This window comes from Sinohyriopsis cumingii, chromosome 12, assembly GCF_028554795.1.
Source record: "Sinohyriopsis cumingii isolate HCF-2022 chromosome 12, ASM2855479v2, whole genome shotgun sequence".
In the NCBI taxonomy this organism is placed as follows: domain Eukaryota; kingdom Metazoa; phylum Mollusca; class Bivalvia; order Unionida; family Unionidae; genus Sinohyriopsis; species Sinohyriopsis cumingii.
In genome coordinates, this window is record NC_142972.1 from 111,770,834 (window position 1) to 111,797,477 (window position 26,644).

General features: G+C 35.1%; 1 protein-coding gene across 1 annotated transcript in view; it reads right to left on the bottom strand.

The window, feature by feature from the left end:
* The window catches only part of LOC149787259 (uncharacterized), a 45,631-nt gene extending 19,421 nt beyond the window's left edge, over positions 1-26,210 (bottom strand). The window contains exon 1 of the mRNA XM_089976080.1: positions 26,010-26,210. Within this exon, the coding sequence (XP_089832206.1) occupies positions 26,010-26,210 (201 nt within the window). The remainder of the gene's footprint in view (positions 1-26,009) is intronic.
* Between the last annotated feature and the right edge of the window lie 434 nt (positions 26,211-26,644).

Sequence of the window (26,644 nt, forward strand, 5' to 3'; positions counted from 1 at the left end):
TGAAATCTAAAAACTTGCTACATAAAAATTACATCATAGATAAGTAAATATACTCTGACCAAACATAGTTATTGACAAAGTTATGAAAACCTGTAGAAATGATTCGTAGACCATATAATTAAATTAATTTTGTGATAAACAGAAACAGACAAGATGCGATAGGTACAAATTCTCCTATATTATTTATACTAAATGAGCTTCTCTGCATAGTTTTTAACTTTTGGAACTAGATTCTTATATCCACAGAATATATGAACAACTATAACTATTTATATACTTTTGAAACTTATTCTAAATGAAGGGAACCAATATATTTATGTTATACAATATACAAACATAAACGTACACGATCCAAGAGTCTTATACTAAACGGGCTTCTCTTCACCATTTTTGTAACTGTAATTTTGATATTCTCTATCAACATAAATACTGAATTCAATAATAATAAAAAAAACTATACTAATAAAAACACTATATACCTCATAGAAACTTATACAAGTAATAACATATGTAGGGGCAAAAAAGAACAAAAACAGTGGGACAGGGATAGGCCTAACTGATTATGGAGCATAGGATGGTAAGATGTGTAAGCTACATGGCCCACATATCCGGTCTCCCCTAAGGTAAGGTTAAATTTTAGAACATTAAGAAAACACAACATTAGGGATACATATAGAAGCTACTAAATAGACCATGTATAAACGCACAACATGCACGTACTCAGCAATACAACTATTTTCTTTTTTCTTTCTCATCTTCATTATTTTATTCTGAAACTTGAGTCAAATGCCACCGCCACATGTTAATACCGGACCTCCCTGACTGGAATTAATTTTTTTCTTGCATATGAATCATCATAATTAAAGACAATTTTAAACATAAATGTGATCATACTGCCAGTCCATAACAAATGGGTATCATACAGTAGATATAGCATATGCATATATCATACACTGGACAAAATGGTCTCTGGCAAGGATCACTAAGGTAAATAAAGTTCCGAAACCAGCCCCCAGGGTTAAGGAGCTTTATAAACACTAGTGTATGACGGTGAACGAAACCTTAATCCACCATATTAAATATCTGTCAAAATTTTATTCGAATATACACGCACTTAATATGCTATGCCCCAACAAACCACAATCATTCACATTTTGGCACTTTGGCGTCCTCTCTATGAGTCTGAGAGGGACCACAACAATAAATTAAGGCCTTGCACATCTTCAGATGTAGTGGTATGTGCGTTATTTACTAATTTACTGTATATAAGTTATTACTATTTTGCTAACATGTTTATTTTTGTATATCATAGCTTCGGCTTATGTAGTGTAATGCCAATATGTTATATTCATGTTTGTGACTTAGAAAGAGATTTAGCATTATAAAATTACATTTTATTAAGAAAATTTTAGTACCATTAGGATTTTTATAGCACACAGATTAACGTCTGAACAAGTTTATTGCTGTGTAATGTAGTGCAGATAATGTGATTTGTATAGCTTTCTATATAAAACGTCCTTACTTGTTATCGTATATGTCCGTGCAGTTCTTAATACACAGTGTTATATTTAATTTCAGCTGATCGGAGTCGACGTAGTACCATTTGTAGAGCTTGTGATATAATTTGACCATATCAGCCATAGACCTGCGTGAACAGAGTTGTTGATCGAGTAGGGGGTGTGCGGGCGTTTCTGACCGATTGGTAGGCGCTCATTGCGTTATTGACCGACAAATTGAATGGCGGTCGGTGACTACGTGGAATACGGACTTCCTGGTTGACCAGGGTGAATGTAGCCACGTCTGATGGTGAGTGTGCTACTCCATACATGTACTATTTTAGCTGCCTGTTTATTTTATTGTTTGTAATACCCAGTATTTTGTCATTTAAAGATATTTGGATGAAATCTGTCCCTTTGTTTTCGTCATTTTATTATTTGAGTAAAATATCTTTTTTTTCATTATTTGATTTACTTCATTTTTATTATCTGAGTAAAACATTTCATTATTTTCCTCGTGTGAAATTACCGTGAATCATTCATCTTTTCTATAGTACTGTGGAATATGATTTATTTGTATTTTGATTTTAAGTTCGAGCGGATTGTGTTAATTTGTCCAATATTTTGGTCTTATACACGAACATATCATTCATAATTCTGTTCTCATTCAATTCATTCATCAATAAACGTTACACACACACACACACACACACACACACAGACACACACACACACACACACACACATATATATATATATATATATATATATATATATATATATAGAGAGAGAGAGAGAGAGAGAGAGAGAGAGAGAGAGAGAGAGAGAGACAACCGATTATATATAATTCGGAAATCTAGCAGATGCCTATGTTGAAGAGGGGCGGAGTATGCTATATTTGTATTCAACGTTTATTTTCACAATAACTGATAATCGTTCAATGACAGAAAACGATAGGAAAATTTGATATACCATGTGTTGATTATCAATTATAGATACTTTCCAGCAATATCTGTTAGTTTGTGTTCCATGCTAATGAAATCACTAATCAAGCTGACAGCTTGGGAAAAATGTTGGGTAGATGTATACCCAACTGTGAAAGAGGCGATTCGTCGATGGCGAACAGGTACTTAAATGTGGAAAGGTATACGCGGGGTCTACCACTAATGTTCTTCAGCTGAGTGCTAGAACATATATTCTGTCAGCCTAGAAGTATCAAGCACTATCCGCTAAAATCTGTGGATAGTACTTTTCGTTCAGTTTGGTGGGTATTTTTACTTATCTATAATTAAGTATATATACCATGATTTTTCTCTTAGGAATGCGGAATGAGCGTGTAGTTAGATGAGAACTGAGCATTAGGTGTGTGCTTGTTAGGCAAAAATTCTTATACTACCGACTTTGTATCATCACTTTTGGTATGTGTGCTTAATCGCGATGGCAACTGGACTGGTGCATGCAGGCAAGAAGATGGGTGATGTTTATCTGCAGACCTTGGGTTCTAATCTCCTTCAGTGTTCTTGTTAAAGTGGCTACGAAAAATCTTGGATTATGACCGTGGCGAAGCAGGTGAGACATTGCAGTCAACATAGTTGTTTGTTCGCACAAACATTCAAATTTTCCTCAGTTATAAACAGGAAAGGAAAGACCACATAATTTCATATTGTTTTGACTGATGGAAAACAGTAACAACTCTAGTTCTGTATAATTGCTTGCACTGCCTATGAAAACGGATAAATAAATTGCGCCACATTTTGTTGGCACAAACCTTCAAATTGTCCTCAGTTATAAACAGTAAAGGAGAGAACATTCACTTTCATATTGTTTTGACTGATGGAAAATATTAACAACTCTAGTTCTGTACAATTGCTTCAAATGCCTAGGAAAACAGATAAATAAATTACGCCACATTTTCTCGAACCCCATTAATGTGTTTTCAATGATGTAAGTGGAATCACAATATCATCCATTGTTTTGTTCTCGTGTACTATTATAAAAATGTTTTACTTTAATTCTTTGCCATTTTGAAATAGCCAACCTCTCACTAAGCACTCTCATTTTCGTATCATATATTAGTATTTAGATTTGCGAGAAACTATTTACATTATCTTCATTAATAGTAAGACAAAATCTTGCAATTCGATTTTGCTTCTTTCGTTATTCAGACATTTTACACAGTAGAAATATTAATTTTGTAATATAACAGAGAGAATTACAAATATACACCAAGCAGACGGAAAGCTATACCAGATTCTTCTACCGTAGAATGTTTGATAATGCTCGGTGGAATTAATATTTAATACAAATAAAATTATTACACAAGTAACATAATTTTGATTCGTACTCTCCGGAGATTAGAACCCAAGGTCTGCAGATAAACATCACCCATCTTCTTGCCTGCATGCACCAGTCCAGTTGCCATCGCGATTAAGCACACATACCAAAAGTGATGATACAAAGTCGGTAATATAAGAATTTGTGCCTAACAAGCACGCACCTAATGCTCAGTTCTCATCTAACTACACGCTCATTCCGCATTCCTAAGAGAAAAATCATGGTATATATACTTAATTATAGATAAGTAAAAATACCCACCAAACTGAACGAAAAGTACTATCCACAGATTTTAGCGGATAGTGCTTGATACTTCTAGGCTGACAGAATATATATATATATATATATATATATATATATATATATATATATATATATATATATATATATATATATATATATATATAATTCCTTACGGAAAGAAGGTCATATGTGCCTCGATTCGGCTACATCACCAATATCGTGCACGCTAGTTTAATTCAACTTACATTATCGTCAGTCTTATCTGGCGTATTATTCAATAATGTGCCGATTCAAAATATAGTCCATGACACAAAAAACGTGTGTCCCATCCTTCCGATTACTTTTTAATTGTTCAGCAAACATGCATACAGTACCAGTACACAACGGACCTCTCATGCAAGGTCAGAGCTGTAAGTCATAATTCCCGATAAAGAAGCGTGAAGAGATCAAAAATAATTTATTAAAGACTTTGGTCTGTATATTGAATTCAAGTGTTGTATCTCTAATCCATATTGAAAACAACCGTACATCCTTTGACTCAGATCTAGCTATCTCTAGGAGAATACTAAAATGAAGATTGTCTTGATGAATACTAAAATCAAGATTTATCTTTACAAAGACGAACAAATATATGTGCTTTAATGTGTCGGCTTTTGTGGATGAGTGCAGGACTATGTATGAATATCTATATGAATGTCTGTGTCTGTCCGTGCGTGCGTGCGCGTGCGTGCGTCTGTGTGTGTGTATGTATGTATGCATGTATGTATGTGAGCATGTGTGGTCGCAATTCATGGACACTGTCATATTCCCAAATAAGTCACCGCAATATTCGTGACAGCTCAGTTGATACCAGGTTCTTCCCCTTTTTGTAAGGCCTGTACTATCGTGAAAAGACAGTTGTAGAAGAACCATAAATAAAATTGGCTGTCAATAGTGTGTATATAGTTTGCTTACAGAAACCGTACAAATATGCTACAAATATTCAAGCAAGATGATACATCTTGTATAATATACATTCAGGACGAAGTCCATAATTTTGAGATCGAAATATAGTGTATGATTGCTACCAGGTATATACGAGGATAATACACTATTATTTTCAGAAAGATGACGCTTTTGAACTTTGGAATTTAGCTAACAGTATGAGATCCAAACATGACGGTTATCAAAGCAACACATTCTTTGACCAGATGTATAACGAAGTAAACAATATGTTACAGCTTGAACAAAATCAACTAAACGGCAATCTGTGACCAAGACTATAGTTCATTTTTATCAGGTGTTGCCTCAATACAAAGGTTAAACTAGATAAAGCGTATTTGCTTTTAAAGGTATCATTTGAAAGACGTCACGGTACTAATTTGAGCCAAAGGGTAATACACACTGCAGTTAGTTTCATTTAGACGGAGTGGGTGTTTTTTGGTTATCATCTTCCCCTACGATTTGCGTATTCTGCATTGATGATTCTGGGACATTTTGGTGACGGAATCGCTGTCAGTTGATGTATTAGTTGTATGAATTTCTAATTTATGGCTTTCAAACCTCTATGAAATCAAATTCGGAATTTGAAGCTAACGTTTTACATTAATACATTTGGAGCAAAGGTTTTAAGTTTAGTGACCTGGGACTATCAAAATCAACATCTCAGTTGGCTTGGAAAAATCTGGCTGCTGTGCTGTGAATATAATACAATAATAGATGTATCCCATATAAACGAAGGATGAAAATGTATTAGCTTTAATGATACTTTAAGTAAAAGTTATAACAGGAATAACGTTAGAAATGTGTTAGTGAGCATTCTTGAAGTTTCAAAACGGCAAATTTGGTTTGCGTAGGGTTCGTATGCTCTCCCATTTTGTTTCTCTCTTTCTCTGTCTTTCTCTCTTTATATCTCTGTCTGTCTGTTTGTTTGTGTATCGGTCTTGCTCTCTCTCCACACACACACACACACACACACACACACACACACACACACACACACATATATATATATATTCCTCGACATAACGCATACCCGATTAAGTTAAAGGTTACGTATCAAACAAGTGTTTAAAATATTTTGAACTCTTACATAATATTCTTACATTTATTGTCTATAAAGTATTTATATATAAATGTATAAAGTATGCAAGTTAATCAGCAAGCTAAAACCTGCCCAAGGATCATTTTGAGGATGATTACTATGTTTTATATACATAAATAAAATTGTTTATGATACATACTTCAATATATGTTTATTTACAGGGGATTTAATCAATTTCTAATCAAGTATAATTTCGCCAAGTCCGTTCATAGCCTTAAACCTCATTCAGGGACAAATGATCTCATTAGGGAAATAACTAGCCTGTATGAAAATGACCCATAGAAAAATTGCAAGGCAAATTAATAAACCCTTCTACAAGCACTATATATGCTCATCCACTAAATTCATGACGTTGACTAGGACAAACAGTTTAGACTTGTTTGGCACTGATGTGACTGATTATCACACATATATTGACAACATAGAGACGCATTTGTGGTCACGAATTCATTAAATGCATAAACTCAGATTCAAGCCTGTCAGGATATAGTTCAACATTTCGTGGCAGAGATGACATTAATAGACTGGCTTTGTATTATAAACTGTACACATTGAACATGATAATTTGTTAAATGAATGATAATAACAACAAAACCTAACGTCACATAGGTGTTTAACAAGTCAGTAATGTAGAAGTTAGTCAGAAAGAACCTTTTAGAATTGTATCCCAAATAAACAAAGGTTGAAAATGTATAAGCATTAATATTATTTGTAAGAAGAAGTTATAACACATTAAAACACTTGCTAAGCAATAAAGTTAGAAATATGTTGGTGAGCATTCTTGAAGTTCCAAAACGTTAAATTTGATTTGTAAAGCATTACTATACTCTCTCTTTGTCTCTCTCTCTCTATGCCTATGTACCTGTTTATTTATCTCTTTCTGTTTCTCTCTGTATATCTGCCTGTCTGTATGTTGGTCTGTCTCTCGGTCATTCTCTCTCTATCTCTTTCTCTCCCTATGTGTATATTTCACAGACGATGCCTCCGACGCGTACTAGGGATCATCTGGAGCAATCGGGTAACACCCAACGAGGTGTTCGAACGTGCCCAGGGTCTCAGCATGGTCACACTCCACCGCCACCGTCGCATCAGACGTATAGTCCATGTATATCGGATGGATGACGGACGGATCCCGAAAGACATTCTTTATTCGAAACTCGCCTCTGGCAAAAGGTCGATCGGATTGCCACATCTCTGCTTCAAGGATATCTGCAAGCGTGACATGAAAGCCCTTGACATCGATGTCAACACCGGGGAAGGGCTCGCTCTAGACAGATCAAGCTGGCGATATGCTCTGATCACTGGTCGGGAAGCCGGCGAGAATTTTCTACGCTTGCTAGCTGATTGAACACAATCGCAGAGAAAGAAGAAACACATCCAACCAAGACCAGCAAGGACCACCACTCTCGCGTACGACTACATAGCCACAGCAGTCGCTGCACAACCAACAACCGAGACATCTCTGACGGGAGCACCTCTATCGTCTTTCCAGACTAACGGATGCCAACACAGACACACAGACACTCACGTGTATATATATATATATATATATATATATATATATATATATATATATATATATATATATATACACATCTCTCTCTCTCTCTCTCTCTATATATATATATATGTATATATATATATATATATATATATATATATATATATATATATATATATATATATATATATATATATATATATATATATATATATATTATTTATTTTTACATATATATTTAATTTTAAATTTAATGTGAAGGATGTGCAGGCTTTAGAGAGCAAATCAAATTGAAGCGGGGCTCCAAACGTCGACAAACACGCGCGCATTTCATCGTCGATTTTAAGAAGTCTCTCTCGTTTTCGATTTGATTTCAGTCAAGCTTAAAATCCAAACTCAAAAAACCACGAAGACATAAATGGCAGAATTGCTTTGATTGCTTTTGAACTGATTGCACTATTCATGTTACTTTTTGAACTTTTGCGACATTGATTTACCATTTAATTTTTCGATATGTTTAAGGTTTCCAAACGTTAGCAATTTTAAATATTTTTCAAAGCTCACACGGCACACCTGCAAATCTCTCGCGGCACACCAGTATTCCGCGGCACACAGTTTGAGAATCACTGAATTAGGTAATTATCCTATAAAAGTTCGGCAGTCGAAAGATGCAATCCGACTTATTATACTGGCCTTTGTATCAATCGCCATCATAAAATTACACTCAACTACAAGTTAAAAAATAATGCAGTCGGATTGCATAATTACTTGCTTTCAATTAATAGTGTTGTTATATGTCATTTTTCAAGTAGAGGATTAATTTAAGATATTTAATGAAGCCGGATCCGACTGAATCGCAAGCCACAAAGTGAGAGCATCGTACCAGATTTGCTTACATCACAACACTACTTTTGATTTGTCTTGATTTTATCGTATCCATTCAAACGAGAAATGTGTTAGAAAAATGCTGGAATTAAACATTCGCATATAACTCTAAATTCTCATACAGACATATATATGAAACAAATGTTGAAAAGCTGCATAATGTTAATCCAGTATTTAGCATGTATAATTGCTTTGCAATGTTAAAAGCTCTAAATGTGTATTTTTTATTCACGTATCATATATTGCTTTACAATTTGGCTAGTTTTTTTAATTTCCTGGATTCATCACAATCGTTTTATTGAGGTCTAAATGTATATAATCTCAAGGAATGGAGAATTATTCATTTTGCATGATTATTGGTGAAATAGATGAATCTAATCCCATAATTTCCTCCATTTGCCATGTTTAATATAAACTAGTAAAGAGCCACTGCATAAAATTGTCAGACTCAACACTAATGCGATGAAAGTAATAAGTAATCGTAATTTGTTCCCTCTCATTTAAGGTTACTTTGAAACAAACAATAAGTGCACCTACTACTGGAGTTTATAACTTTTGGGCAGATTTTTATTTCTTATTTATTTTTGTTGTTTTATTTTTCGTTTTCTTTTGTTTAGTTTTTACAAACGTTATCCCATCTCCCATTTGAGCACTTATTTGCATTGTTTGCAGGTCAGCCTAACATTAATCAGTCTAAACCGTTTCCCTGCTTACCGTAATGTACATATGCACCTAATGTTGTCAGAAAAAGTTACAAATCATTATTTAAAAAGCTATATCTTTCATTCGTTTATTTCTGCAAGCCTTTTTACGAAGAGCCATGGACATTGTACCCGTCCTTATGTACTGATATATTTAATAACTTTAAAACCGCTTCAACGTAGGAATTAATTGAAGATTGTGTCGTGTACCGAAATCACATGTATACGTTTTATTGGGCACAATATTGATGGTTGTTTCATCAACGTCAACTTTCAATATTATGCAAACCTTCTGGTCTTTAATTTCATAGTAATTTGAGTTGTACAAATATATTCTGTTGCTCTCATAAATAATCTTGAAAACCTGTGTGATGCACGTCATGAGAGGTTTATCTTCAAGGCCTTGCTCACGGCTCTATGTTGTAATATTTGCACCACAATTTGGTATATGATCAATACCTATGATCTTGTTTGAGTAATCCTCTTATTAACCTACGTACAAACTGTAGAAAGCACCGTGATGTATAACGTTTTATATTATGATACACGCATCAGACATTACGTATAAAGGCTTAAGAAGAACAAACGTCATTTCCGCCGAATGTTATTGATATGGATGAATTACGGCACTACCACAAACTTTATTTAAAAGGATGCTTAGATGTTTAAAGTTTAAATTTATATATATATATATTCGCGGTGAAACCGCAATGCGACATCATGTATATTACGTATATATTTGTTGGTGGCGTGTATAATTATACCACTAAAATAGATTTTAAGTTTATTTTTGATCATCATCGTTTTGCATATCGCACCGTTATCAAACATAGTAATCAATCTCAAATTTGATTATTTGGCATGATTTAGTTTGTTGTGTACCTTGAATATTCTATAAAATAGTGTATATATATATATATATATATATATATATATATATATATATATATATATATATATATATATATATCCACAATAAATGTATCATTACTAAGGAATAACTCCCGTTGCAAACTGGGCCAAAATATCTCGCAGTGACTTGCACCATTCTTAGACTTAGATATAGTGCATACTGTAGACTAAAGATTGGCTTTTGATTTAATCTACATGCAAAATAGGTGCTGGAAATACTACACAATGCCACACCATTATCGGGCTGGGGTGTGTCTCGTATCGTTGCTTAGTATAGTTTACCTATAAATGACTATTTGGAGTAACGTCGTTTTCGCCCGTCAGGACATGCACGACGATTACCTATTAAGAATATCGGGTACAAATAAAATACCCCCAGGACAACACCCACCTGCCACCTCTTAAAAATAAAAGTAAAGACATAATTCTCTCCCCAGTACAAGTTTATCTTCTTTTAAACTTCTTTTTTTTTAAACCAACACAATATATACACTGCTGTCGGGCATTTCTGCGCACCAAAGGGTTTCGTTCCCAATATTGAAGCAAAACACATACCGAATTCGAGCGATTGACAAAACAAAATACAGCAATGCTTACGATTTTAAAAGATGCAATTATCACCAGAATATTCTGAGGATACCAACCGGGTTTTCTTGACTCGCGATATGTCAGCCTGTTCTGCGCATACCTTTGAAAAGATGTAATGTTTATCCATCGAGCTACATAAATGAAATATACTTTGGACTGTTTCTGTCAGCAGTTCAGTCGAGTAATTAGGTCAGGTTTATAGCTAGTTTTACAAAATTAAACGTAAAATTGCCATTAAATGACAAGAGATATTAAGCAAACTAGAAGAACTTTGTAAACAAAAGTTAGTAAAGTTAAACATTTTATGAAAAATAATCTACTACGTGTAAGAGAAACAACAATGAATATGATGTAATGTGATTACAACGTCTTGTTGATGGGGAAAAATTACTACAAAATTTAGAAACAGACTATATGTCCGGGAATTTGTTGACAATTTATGTTCTAGCGGCAAGTAGAGATGCTGGGTAGCAGACGATTTTGTACGTGTGGGACAACTTCTTGCAAAATTGGAGACTTGGATTAAAATAGTTTTGATTTAAGGTACACTTTTCCATCTTTTCTGGGTTACTGGTTCAAGAAGGTCATGGAGTGGGTCTTCACGTTGTCATTTAGAAATCACATTTTTATGTGCATTTCGAGTCTAAATGTGAGATATTTTTGTACACTTTATGAACATCACTTTTGTTAATTAATGTACAATTCTTCTTTCTGAATACAAAATGGATTTGTGACCCAAAATAGCACTTAATACAATGTTTACAGAAATGACGCATCGTTGCGCAGAATTGGCAGACATGACGTGGGTAGAGTTAGCGCTCTACAGCTTCGTATTTTGCATAGGATTTTAAAGAAAAAGAATTTTCCCGGCTTTCCTCACTGGTTGTACTGGCTATTTAAAAAAGACCTTGTATATCTAAGATATAATTAAAAGAACCTTTAATTCCCTTTTTTTTTGCTGTATGATTGATGGGTGTAATATCGGTTATAGAGTATACAGCTTGGCCTTACTTGATATGTGCACCTTTCAAAAGAGTGCTAGCTCTACTTGGTCATTTTCACTTCCTGAACTTCAGAGGTAAATTGTATAAAAAAGAGCCGATAAGTTTTTTTTACATTTTATATATTTGGTAATTCATTCATTGCACTTTCAGAAGCTGGTATTCTCTAGTCTCGCAAAATTCCTTTTCCCTATTTTATTAGCTGCTATGTATAGCGTACTTTAGACTAATACAGGCAGAATATTTAACACAAGGTAGCAGTCATTTTAGTTAGCAGTGTGCTTAAATCATATCAAATTTCCAAAAGTACAATATCCAAAGAAATATCATCCACATTACATTACTGTAGCATATAGGTATGCCAACATTCTATCCATTGTGCATGTTTGAAACGCAAACTACTTCACCTTACATACATCACTCTCTCTAAAGTACATATTAATTGTTGAGCGCCCCCATATATATATACATCAATATGTGTCGCCATGAACCATCTGATTCTGAGGCTCAGTGTGGGCCTCCATTGAGTAGACAAATGAAATTTGTTTTGCTTATTAGATGTTAGATCATAACTGTAATATATAAGGAAATTAAGATGCCTAATGATATAAGGACTTATTGCAAGCACTTTTGTTTTTCACCTCACTATTATAAGCATCATTACACACACTTTTAATCCATTGCATTAAATCCTTCAGCTGTTCTTTAACACCATTGATACTGGCCGCCATGTATAACATATCGTGTCTGAAAAATAGCATTAAACCCAACAACAACAACTTTTCTTATATTTGTGATTATTAATTTAATCCAGGATAATTACTGGCTCACTTGGCCACTACATGTATATGTTGTACCTGACTTGACCATGCGTCTGGTGCATGACATTTGCGTTCGGATTTGCAATGACATAGTCACATGATTGGTCTGCCATGATGGAGTCCACTGGTATTGTGTATTATATATTTCAGTGATTTCCATTAACAACTCGTGACGTGTGACACATATATTCAAATTAAACAAATGTTGAATGATCATTCTAAATAATGAACACGGCACCTTCAAAACAAGCATGAAATTACCCAGCTGGCCACATCTAGATCTGTCATTGATGATCAAACATTGGTGATTCCAAATCAGATAGTGGAAATTACCTGAAGAAAGATTATAAGAAAGAATGGACAGTTTTCAGTAGTGAATGGGAGATTTAATTTACTTCAGTGAAAATCAGTGGATCACATGGCAACTTGTATATAGTGCTTAACTTTTGTTTAGATCTGCTTAGTTACATATGGGTGATAGGGGGTGGGTAGGCATGGTATACACTACTTTAGGCACTAATAAAACTTGTTATTAGCTTTACTTGTCATAGAACAGAAGAGGTTATATGATTGTCTATCATGTATCATTTTTATCCATCCATTTGTCTGTTACTGCTCATTTGTTATCAAATCTCCTAAACTACTTTGAGGATGGCAGTGAACCTTTTCTTATACACACATTCATCTCATGGTCTAGCTGGTCCTAAATGAAGACGCTGCTGTTCAGACGTCCGATAGGAAAATATGAATTTTCACCAGTAGTCTTAACATACAGGTATCGTCCAGTTGAAAATCTTGTTATTACTTCTCAATGGATGGTGATACAATGTTTTAACTAAAAGACTTCTCATGATGTCTAGTTGGTCTTAAATGAAAAGGCGCTGATCTGAGTTCCATTATAGCTGTCACAGCATTGATCAATCTTAAAAGCTTTTTTATCATTACACCTCCATAGCAAATATATTTGTGACTGTGATGCTGTTCACCAGTCCAATATAGAAATCATAATGGCCATTTTGAGAATTTTGTGATCACTTCTTGTGCTAAATGGATTTTTTATTAACATGTGGATTTTACTAAAAACTTAAGGTGTCTAATGAAAATGGTGCCACTCAGGCCACCACAGTGACCAATTTAATAGTCAATTCAACATGGTGTTTTAACTGAAAGACTTGTTGTTATGTCTAGTTGGTCATAAATGACTATGATTGTAAACTGATGACCCAAATTGTCATTTGGATATTCTTGATCTACTCTTCAGTGGAAAGTCATTTTGAGATGGGCATTCCTCAGAAGAGTTCTTATGATGTCTAGTTAGTCCCGCATGAAAACAATGCAAACTGACTGACAGTAAGACCACCATTATGGACGTGTTGAAAGTGTTGTTATCTCTGCTCCTCCTAAATGGATGCCTTTATCAACATCGGGTTTTCACGAGCAGGGTTATGATACCTAGCTGTTTTTAAGTGTAAATGTTGCCATTGGTATATCCAATATTCTTGTTACATTGGCTGTCTTGAAAATGCTGCAGTCACTAACCCCCACAAGCATGGTTGATTATATTGTCATCAGGATTGTACTAAAAGACTTTTCATGTTGTTTTGTTACAACTCTATGATCTTCAACTAAGTAAAAGTAAAGATAAAGAAATCATCAAATTTTGCAAAAGTCGACATCATTTATTTCCTTATAATAAAAGGAACTTAACAGTATTGTGAATTAAATCCCAAATAGTCCTGTAAATTCCAAAAGTGTAATGTTCCAAATGAATTCCAGTGGTGTTCCAAATAAATTCCAATCTTGCATGTTCTGATATGTGAATGTTATTAAATTTGAAAATGGTCATGCTGTTTCAAATTGATACAACCTAGAATATGTCCTTAAATTAATTCACAATAATCCTTAAAGAGTGACTTTATCCTAAAGTCAATGAAAACTTTGTGATTCCAATGAATACTGGTAATTAAAATAAATAAATCTACTCAAATGATAATTGAACACTTCTAAAAGACCAGTTCCACTACAAATGTTAAGATAGGAATAGTAATTTTGATTTAAACAACATTACATTTATGATGTATATACCTTCTTTTTTGAGCTACCGCTTAGGTGGTCTAGTGGTTAGAGCGTCCGTCTCGGATGCGGGAGATTGTGGGTTCGATCCCCGGCCGAGTCATATCAACGACTTACAAAAATTGTACTAATAGCTGCCTCGCTTGACGCTCAGCATTAAGAGGTTAGTGTTAGGACTGGTCGGCCCGGTGTCAGGATAATGTGACTGGGTGGGACATCGTGCTACATGTCTGCGGCATGATGCCCCAGCGCTAGACATCATTATAAACTGCCACATAGCAGACATCGTAGCGACATGACGGAAAAATTGTTAAAGCTACGTTAAAAATCCAAATCACGCACACACACACTTTCTTGAGCTATGTTGCAATAAACCATTTTTTGGGAAATAGGCTGTCATCTTAGTAGAATTTCCATAAATTTGTATTTAACAAAAGAACAGAAAAAGGTCATGTCTATTTACATAAATATTAGCGAGCTGTTAAGAAAAGGGCAGGTAGATTATGTTTTTCAGAGGGGAATACCAATGTCCTGAATTCACATCCATTCTAACAGGTTTACAAACAAAATTACATTATCTTAAAGTAAAAGCCCACAATAACGGACAAGATTACTATTTAATATGTTCTTTACAAATTGACCCAGGGCACCGAGAAGTCTAAAGCGCTCTCCGTAATGGATCACTGCCATCTCACCTCTGTCTGTGCTGGTTCGAGTCTCGGATTCAGCCAATGTGGGTATGTGAGAAAGTTGCCAATAGCTTCTCGTGTGTCGGTGGTTCTGTACAGGGTTTTCCCTGGTTCTTCTTCCACCGTTAATACTGGCCTTTGGTACGCTGAAAAATGGCAGTAAACCCCACAACAACAACTACAAATGACCAAAAACAGTGTATAATCATTAGAAAAATAATATATTTTACATGACAGTCTACTTATGGTATTGTATTAAATTCCTGGACATTCTTCTCAGAAAAGCATCAATCCATTCTAGATTGTATTGTAGTAAAAGTAGTTTTTGTTGTTATAGTTGGGAGATTATTGTTGTTGTAATATTCTGAAATATGACAATGAATTTTGTGCATGAAAATTAGATGTTACTCATGAGTTGCTCTTATGTTTGCATAGTGTACTCCCAGCAAGAGAAGAAAAAAGACTTAGATCAAGAAAACAACTGAAATGCATACTGCACTATGAATTGCAGTTTGGATCTTCCAATTCACCTGTTTTGAAAACAAATAAAAAGTTTCTTCCTTAATTTATATTGAAATATTTTCCTAGTGATAAGCTACTGTAGTTGCAATTGGAATTTTTTACATGATAATTAAGTGTTGGTAGTTTTCAATCAGTATATTGCTGCATTAATTGGCATCATCCTTGCATTTGTTAGAATCACAAATGTGAGCATGAAAACCTCAACCAGTGAGCTGTTTTTACAATTTTAATTTTATAATTGCCATAGCTGAACTTAAAAAGACATTATGTCAGACGTTTGGAATAAATATAACTTGGATAGTTAAACATTTATATTGAAACATTAATGAGTTTCGACATTTATTGAAATTCAAAGATTAATAAGTTTTGACATGTCAAAAGTGGTTCATATGAAGAAAATAGTAGCTAGTTGAAATGTTGGAAAGAAGTTAATGATGTAACAATTCAGTTTGTATTAAACTAGCTGACTGGAAACATTGCATTATTAATTATTGTACAAATTCCGTGGGGCCCAAAGTGGCAGAGTGGTCTAAAACGCTCACTGTTATGGGTCTCAGCCATCTCACCTATGTATGTGTGGGTTAGAGTCTCAGGCTCGGCCAGTGTGGATAAGTGAGAAAGCTTGCTGGTAGCTTCAAGTTGGTTTGTGGTTCATTCTGGGGGGTTTTCCAGGTTCTTCCTCCACCATTTAAACTGGTTGCCATGTATAGCCTATCTTGCGTTGAAAAATGGCATTAAACCATACAACAACAGCAACAAATTCCATATGTCGTTGCGGGCTGCAGGAAATAATTCCATTGGCCATCAGTTTGAGACATCTGGACTAGATACATATAAGCTGTACCTTCTAGTAATGCATGGCAACCTTAATATTTCTTCTTACGGTTTCTATACAACAACCATTTGATAATATATGTGCACCTGTTCTACAGATGTCAGTCTGCTTGTTCTTTATGTTGTTAGGAATAAGTTATGCTCCCTACTGTATGTGGTTACCAAACACTTTGATCAGCATGCCACATAGGACATGAAATAGACACAACTTGATTGACAGAGAATGTCCTACTTGTTACATGGCACTTTTGTTGGTTATTGTTATCTAGGAGATGGTTGACTGTGGTGTTATTGCCCAGATTGAGTAAATAACAATGTCAAATATGAAAATTAATGGATAGATTACCAGAGATCTGAGTAGTGATATTGAACAGGACAACACAAGCACACACACACACACACACACACACACACACACACACACATTTAAAAAATAACAATTTAATCAATTACATAAAAAGTGTGAAATTGAACATGGCATTATATATACTTCCTCTTAGAAATATAATTTCAAAATTTATAAGAAATGCAGTTATCCATTATGTTATACCGATAAATCAAATTTGATCATAGAATCGAGTTAAAAAGTAAACTCATTGCTCAGCATGCCGGCATAACCTGTTTGTGTCTCCTTCTAAATTCATATTTTGTGAAAGGTCAGAGTCGCTGTATTCCTTTCTTTCTATTCTCTTTCTCCAGCCTCATTTGTGTCTTCCGCCATAACTTGCTTGTCTGTTCTCTTTCCCCACTGGCTTACATATAGAGCTCTTTTCCCCTTATGCTTCCCAAGTTACGCTCTCTTTCCTGTCAGTGAATGTATTCGTGTCCCTCACTTCCAGACACCCATCCCATGGACAATGATTTGATGATAAAAGATACTTGCTCTTTTTCTTGGAGTGGGGCGTCCACTTCCTCAGCAAAATTGGACTGCAAAAACGTTTGAGGAAGAATATAACGTTGAATTTTGTCATGAAAGCAAACTCCTCATTTAACTTTGAATGATTCTCTATGGTCCGCTTTTATTAATAAGTCTTCAGGAAAAACTAATTTTGGACACTTGTTTCCAAATGACACCAGACTGCTCCAGTGGCCTAGTGGTTATATTGTCCGAATCAGATGTAGGAGTTTGAAGGATTGAACCCCATCAGAGTCATATCAAAGACTTATAAAAATGTTTCTAACAGCTGTATTGCTAGGCGCTTAGCATTAAGAGGTTACTGTTAGGACTGGTCAGCCTACTATAATGTGACAGGGTGGGGCATCATACTACATGTCTGTGGCATGATACCCTAGTGCTAGACATCATTACAAACTTCCATTCTGCAGAATTGTAGCAATATGACTGTAGAATTGTGAAAGCTACATTAAAATTCCAAATCACACGCACACGATCCATATGGCACATAATTGTCTGTGGTTTGTCTCTATGTAGCGTTTCCCGCCACTTAACCCCACGTTAATATCGTCTCTTCAATATCTCTAATCATTATTCCAGCAGGTCCTAATTAAAAATCAATCATGCCCTATCCAATGCGACAGAGTATCCCATCTTTCACAGACCGTTATTTATTGCAGGCCAAGCCTATACGCTAAAGTTTATTGTTACATGTCACCTTGACTGCAACAAGATTCCACTTAGTTATGGTACAATAATCATCTTCCAAATTTCATACTGTTACATTGATTTTGAAGTCAGGGTCACTGACCATTTAGGGAAATATAGTTTACTGACAATATCTTTTGTTCTTTGTTACCTACTATAAACCAGAAATTGTTGATGTCATGCATTTGAGACTAAAGACACCTAATGATTTGGGGGCAAAGATCCCCAAATACAGCGTCAACAAAGTACTTTAAGTACTATATGACCTAATTCGACCAAAGTTTGTGGATGACTCATATTTTAGAAAAGGAATACACCTACTGATTTTGTGGTTTTGACCTTAAACTACAAGGTCTCATTGACTTAAAGAATATATATTATCCGTCTTGACAAATTCTTAATATCTGCATCCCATACTCTGGTCAAAAATTTTGTTGACTTGCATCTTATGCTTTAAACAAAGAACTGTTTAGATATTGGAGTAAAATGGACACAGTTATCCCATGAAGAAAATAGGGTTGACTGTGTCAAAAAGGAAAACTTCATTTATTTCCATGATCAAAATTGTGATTTGATTGCATTTGAGTTGTGATAGATGAGGTATTTGATAATATAGTAGGTAACTACTTTTGAGGTGCCACACACCATAATGGAGGTACGAGGGCTGCTACTGATTCTTGGGGAATGCACTGAATATTGCTCATAATTTTGAGAATGGATGTTTGGTGTACCATTTATGGTACTCATTTGGTAATAACAAAACAAAACTTGTATCTCTGAACATGATCAAGTGGGTTATTCCTACCCATCATGCTTTATTGTATGTCAGAAGCAAGATATTGCCTTTTAAGGAGTTAAGAATGGTTTTGCATTTCTAATGAAAAATGTAAAGTGTTGTACAATTTCAGCCATATTTAAAGATATCAGCCCACTACACTACTAAGAAAGTTCCAGCTGCAAAGGGCTCTTCAAAATTACTAACAAACTAATGTCAAGGAAAAAATCTACACCACTTCCAACTACCTTCTCTCCAGTCGTCCTTCTGGACATGTTTGCAAATTTCTTTCGTGACAAAGTACAAACTATTAGAGACAAGCTTGACACAACAGTTTCAGTTGACTCGACACCATACAGTTGGGATACAGAATTTAAGCGGCAAACCATTAGCAGCATTTGAACCTGTCTCTATGGTTTTCGTACGTACAATCCTGATGAAGAGTGGACCACAGTCATGTGAATTTGACGCAATTCCAATATCAATGCTGTTTGACTGCTTAGATCCGGTATTGTCTTCACTAAGTGATGCTATTATACCTCTCCCTCATCAGGGGAATTTCAGTAATTTTTCAAAACTGCCATTGTAAAACCTCTGCTGAAGAAACCAACACTCGAACATAATGATTTAAAAAACTACCGCCCAGTTTCTAATCTCCCATTCATATAAAAAATCTTAGAAACTGTTGTTCTATCCCAGCTTGTATCTCTTCTGAATTCAAACAGTCCTTTTAGCAATGTACAGTCTGCATATCGCCCATGCCACAGTACTATAATTACTCTTATAAAATTAGTTATTGACATTCTTTCTGCTTTGGATAACGGAAAGATTACAGTTCACACCCTCCTTGATTTGTCTGCAGCATGTGACACAATGACCATGATATACTATTTCACGTCTCCACATGTATTTTATATCCATGATACAGCCTGTAGTTCAAGTCATACTTGGTCAACAGGACACAAATTCCGTGTGCAAATGGAATACATTCCAGCCCAGTTGATCTATGTTGTGGTCTTCCACAGGGATATGTTGATGGACCTGTTCTCTTCATTATATACACTCATACATCATCATCCAGTGTTTCAACAATTGTATGCTGATGACAATCCAAATATTCATATCTAGCCACCCAACTGAAGTTGATGCTACCATCCAAGGTGCAGAAAGGTGCATTTCTGATGTGAAATCATGGATGACATGTAACAAGCTGCAGATGAATGATGATAAAACTGATGCCATTCTGATTACAACACAAAGACTTTCTCATTCACATCCTTTACCTCAAAAAATAAATATCGGCAACACCAACATTAAATTTACACAATCAGTACGAAACCTAGTTGTTACTCAGGACAGTACTCTCACATTGCACCAACATGTCATAAACATATGCAAGGTTGCATATCTTGAGCTGAGACGCATCAGCTCTATTCGCAAATATCTTTCAGTGGATGCCACTAACACACTTGTGTGTTCATTAGTACTTTCAAGACTTGACTATTGTAACTCAGTTCTGTCTGGTTCCTCTCAATATCTACTCCAAAAACTTCAAAACGTTCACAACACAGCGGCTCAACTCATACTTAGAGTACCACCATCAGAGCACATCTCCCCGCTACTCTGTAACTTACATTGGTTATCCATTCGATCCAGAATCAAACACAAAATTTGTTCTCTGTCCTACATTTCACTGTCGGATTCTAGTCCAACATACCTATATGACCTGTTCCACGTGTACACACCAGCAAGATACTTACGCTCCCCTTCTGACAATCGTATACTCATTATTCCCATTATGAAAACAAAGTCATATGGTCAGCGTTCTTTTGCATACCAGGGTCCAGCAACGTCGAATGAATTGCCTACTGAACTTAAACACAAAGACACGGTGATCACATTCAAGTTGGCTCTCAAAACTTACTTATTTCGACTGCAAGAAGAAACGTAAAGACCTAATAATATTTCCTACCTGAAATATTCTCAGCATATTTTATCTGTTTTAATGTTTCTCTTATTTCAAGTTGTTTGTTTTTGTTATAATATTATTATGTTTTTTTTATCTTATAGGTGTTGTAAAGCGCTTAGAGCTTCTAAAGATTGGGCGCTATACAAAGTCCGCACAAAGGATATAGGATTGCTTTGATATATATATATATATATATATATATATATATATATATATATATATATATATATACGTGTGTGTGTGTGTCTGTCTGTGTCTGTCTGTGTGGGCATCCGTTAGTCTCGAGAGACGTTAGAAGTGCTCCCGTTAGAAATGTCCCTATAGGTGGTTGTGCAGCGTTTACTGTGGCTATGTAGTTCAACACGGGAGTGGCGGTCCTTGCTGCACTAAAAGGTCTTAGTTGGAGGTGATTCTTCTTCCTTTGCGATCGTTTTCCGTCAACTTGCAAGCCTAGCTTGTTCTCGCCAGATTTCAGACAAATGATCAGAGTATTTCGGCAGCCTAATCTGTCTAGAGCGAGCTCTTCCCAGGTGTTGACATCAATGTCAAGGGCTTTCATGTCACACTTGCAGACATCCTTGAAGAGGAGATGTGGAGATCCGATCAACGTTTTGCCAGAGGCGAGGTTCGAATAAAGAATGTTTTTGGGGATCCGTCCATTATCCGTTTGACGTACATGGCCCAGACATTTGATGCGACGTTGGCGGAGGAGTGTTACCATACTGAGAACTTTGGCACGTTCGACCTTTGGTTGTTTGTAACTCGATCGCTCCAGGTGAACCCGAGTATGCGTCGGATGCATCGCGGATAAATACCGACAGACAGACAAACAGACAGACAGACAGACAGAGAGAAACAGAAAGAGAGAAAAAGATAAGGACGGAGACAGAGAGAGACAAGGAGAGAGAGTATAGGAATTATTTGCAAATCAAATTTGCCGTTTTGTAACTGCTAGAATGCTCAGTAACACATTTCTAACTTTAGTGCTTAAAAAACTTAAAATTTATTATAACTCATTCTTACAAATATCATTAATGCTCAAACATTTTCAACCTTTGTTTATTTCGGATACGATTCTAAAAAATTGATGTTTCTGATTAACTACTAAATTACAGACATGATAAACACCAATGAGACCTTAGGTTCTGTTAACATTATGATTCATTTACCAAATGAACATGCTCAATATGTACAGTGCATCTCAAAAAGCCAGGATATTAATGTCATCCCTGCTACGAAATGTTGAACTCTGTCTGACGTATTGGCATGCCAAAGTGGTCCTAACAATTCAAGAGCAAGCAAACTATGAAGATGTATCTTTTTCAGATCAAGCCAACATGAACCTCCTAAGTCTTTACTTAAACTAATCCCATATTGTAGACAAAATCACGCAAGCGTATAAGAAACGATCAAATTCAGGTTTATTGATATTTACTTGAGATGTTGCTGCTGTTGTTGACAGTGTGAAAGCGAATAATTGACTGTACTTTTTGTTTTGTCATTTACGTTTGTGATGGCATTGTGAATTTGAATCACGCGAATTCCATATTTATATAAACCAGTTGAGACCGCTCCTTCAACCCACCTGAATGTCTGCATTCTTACATGTAATGTCAAATTGATGGTACTTTTATCAAGCCTGCAGATGTTGCACGTATCATTTATATGACTTTTTGAGTCGATATTTAGTTATTTGCTTAATTAATTTACATTAAGAGAAAATGCCATGTCACAAAATGTGTTCAATCATTGTTACAAAGTTACATAATTGTAATATATCATCAAACATATCATAACTTCAATATGATATCTATCTATCTATCTATCTATTTATATATATAAATATATATATATATATATATATATATATATATATATATATATATATATATATATATATATATATATATATATATATATATATATATATATATATATATGTTTGTGGGTATTTTACGTATAGTCGTCAACGTTCAACTTGTCATCTAGATGTACGTGGACTGTTTGAAAATTTATATGGTAAGCTGTGGTTTTGGCAGTAGGTTCCAATTGCTTAGAAAATGAATACATGCTGCTGAAAAGTATTTATACTGGTCTTCTACTTTATGTAATACTTACCGTAGCAATTGAGTACCTATATGCAATATGGCAAAACATAAAACCAGAACTAAAATTATTTCGCCAGTATTTGTTTATATTTCACATTTAAATATGTAAAAAACACATGACCCGTAAAGGCTAATAAGCGAGTTGACTGTGTACAGGCGCAAACTGACCTGCTACTAAAATGTAGTAAAACAAAATACAGTCGTGATGTGAAGTGTTTTAATAAAACAACAAATTACTAGTTAGCCACACACTTTAAAATGGCCCATTTAAAAAGAGATTTGGCCACATTTATAAATGAACAGTATATTTATAAATTGTCAATACATAGGTTACAGTTATACATTGATTTGAATTGCCTAGAAAGAAAATCAGCAAGAAATAAATAGCTAATGAGATAATAATCTGACCTGGAAATTGAACATAATAGTGTCTACATTTGACCAATACTTTTGCTTTTAGAGCCCATCGTAACCTTACCATGCTTTAATGCAATCAAAGGAAAACACAATACTCTACTTGATCAAGCAGGTCTAGACACATTGCATTATTCTAAAAAAACATGCAGACAAACAATGACTCAAACGTGTTTGGGATATTATCAATATAATGCAACCGATTTATATTAATATATTCAACTATGTTCCGTATGCTGGTTTTTCTATTTAAACAATTTTACATGAAAAATCAGTATGTGTGTGTGTGTGTGAGCGAGCGCGCGCGTGTGTGTGTGTGTGTGTGTGTGTTGTTATGGGTGAGGGAATTGTGCCATTTCACTAAAACGAATTAGCGTTTTCAACAATATTTTTACAAATACGTTTTGAAAACGGGAACCATTAAGATATCTCAAAAGTTATTCATATCTTCTCTGTAGTCAGGTTCTGTTTCCAAGGAAAGTATGCTATTATACACTTTGCACAATATAGTAATAATCGATTGACCGTAAAATATTAAATGCTCTGCATATATTTTATCATGTCCACATGATTTATTTTTCTTCAGCTCTTGTACAGTCTCTTCAGTGTCTTTCTGTAATATGGTTTCACACATATACGTATCTGCTCCGTCATCAATATATGAATCCACAATATTCTTCATTTTGTTTCTAATTTCAGATGCAAACGATTCGTTAAAATGAATATCTGGTATTTAGTGCCTAAAATTGTAAAATGTTGACGCCACTCGTCACGAATCAAAGCAGGGTCCATTATTATTTCTCCTTCTACTTTTAGTTCAGAAATATCTTGTCTCTGTCCCTTCTTATGAAGTCTTATTATCCTGTAAACTTTCCCGTCATCCTGCAGTTTTTTCCAGCTCATTGAATCTTTCTTGTTCGTACTGGTATTTTGCCTTGTTTAACTGGTTTCTGATTCTTTTGAGATAATGGTCATCTTCAATATTGGCACTACGGACTAAATCTATTTTGGAAGGGGCTATCAAAATGTTGTCAATCAATGACGTGTGTTTGCCGTTAATTGAACAATATGTATATCCTGGTATTCCAGAAGGGAAAATATCACATGTTGACATTAGATGCCTATTTTTAAGAAAGGATTAAAGTATGTAACCTTTACCATTTGTACTTTTTGGAATCACTTTTGTAGCTCCGCATTAAAGTCACTGCAGATAATCACTAAACCTTTTTGACTATATTCATCACAAAAGTTATTCCACATTTTCCTTTATTTCTTTATAATCATCTAATGAGGCGTTTGTGGAAGGAAACTACAGACACAGCAAAAACAGTGATAGCGCGCAGGCTAATTTCAACTTCATAAACTCTGTCGTTCCCGTTGTTATTCATAGGACGAACCGGTGATGATTTCCGATAGAAAATTGCAGTTCCTCTAAATCAGAGGGACGCTTTCTTTCCCATGGACATGTATCATTTATGTTATCCGGTCTCGAAAAGCGGTACATTTTCCGTCAATGCTTTGAAAACATTGCAGTTGCTCAGGATAGAGCCAGTGCTCTTGTATGCATTCAATATATACCATATGAAGTAATGAACAAATATGGGGCGTTCCTGTCATAATGCCTTTCGCAATCCAAGTTATAATGTTTAGAGCAGTCATTCAAAAATTAAACAAAAGCTTTCTACATAAAATTTAGGGACACGGGGTCATTCATTTCTAGTACCATTCTCTGGCTAGTACAAATTCCGGCCAAAATATGTTGAAAAGATTTGGTAAGCAGATTTTCCGGAACAGTGACACGAACGATATAAGTTTTACCAGTCATATTTGACCACTTTTTAAAAATCATAATATTTGCGATCTTTACTCCTCGATTGTATGCATGTCTGCGTATTACGTAATTTAGCTCTTCTTGGCCATAGTCTGCTTTAATTCGAGATAAAAACAAAGATTTTGTTTTCGAACTCCGCTTTATTCCACTGAATGGCATAGTACTGATTGGTTCCTGAATTGGTTTCGAATTATTATTATTCACATCATTCATGTCATTGTTTTTCAGTGGAGAATTTCTAGCATCAGATAATTGATTCTGATTAGTGTCATTAGTGTGATTTCCTTTCTCAACAATTTTCTTTTCGAATGTTCTTCTTTTTTACAGTAGGTGATGTAGTGTTAGGGGTTTGTGCTACTGGAGATTGCATCAAACCTTCAGTACGAATCTTGTATGTTGGTAGCCTGGAAACACCTAAACCGGTATTTATATATTCTTGTTGATCTGACAAAATCATATTTCTGGATTCTAGATGATGGCTAGCAATTACTCTTGTATTCGGAACTGTATTTGGTGTAACATATGTATTTGAAGATGGGCAAGAAGATATGGTCATATTTGCAGAACAGCAAGACAGCTGCATAAAGTTTAAGTTGGAGCTGAATTCCACGCATCTGGGCACTTACTGTCTCAATTTGTTTCTCGTTTACAACTTGTAGCTTTTCGATTATCATTGCCTGGCTCTTTACCACATCTGCCATTGCATGTAGGTCAGATTCCAAACGCTGTTCCGACTCCCTTGTCTTGTCATTGCTCATTTCGAGTCTTTTAAATTTTTCATCCTTACTTTGTATCATCTCATCCAAACGAACGATGGTTTTCCTCATTCTCTTCATTTCTTCCGTATTAATTGTACAATTGACGTGTATTTCATCTTTCACAAATTGTTTCTGATCAATAAATGTTTCATATTGAAATATGGGAATGCTGGTTTCTCTCAACTTGACTATTAACTCCACAATCACCGATTAGTATATTACCTCTTGACTGATCCACGTAACTCGACTGACCAATTTCCTGACTAGTTTATTGCAGACTCTTTCAGCAACTGAAACTGTCTGTTCTATTCGTCTTTCTGTTTCCATACCTAGACATTCATGCCTTTACTTCGCTAGTGTTACTATCTCTCTCTAGAAAATGAAATATTGCATATATGTCGTCTGCTACTTTTTCGTTCACTGGAGCACTATCAGAACGCGATGTCCTCTCCACCAGTCGACCAGAAGGATAACTTGGATAGCTTAGCCTACCAATAGCATGG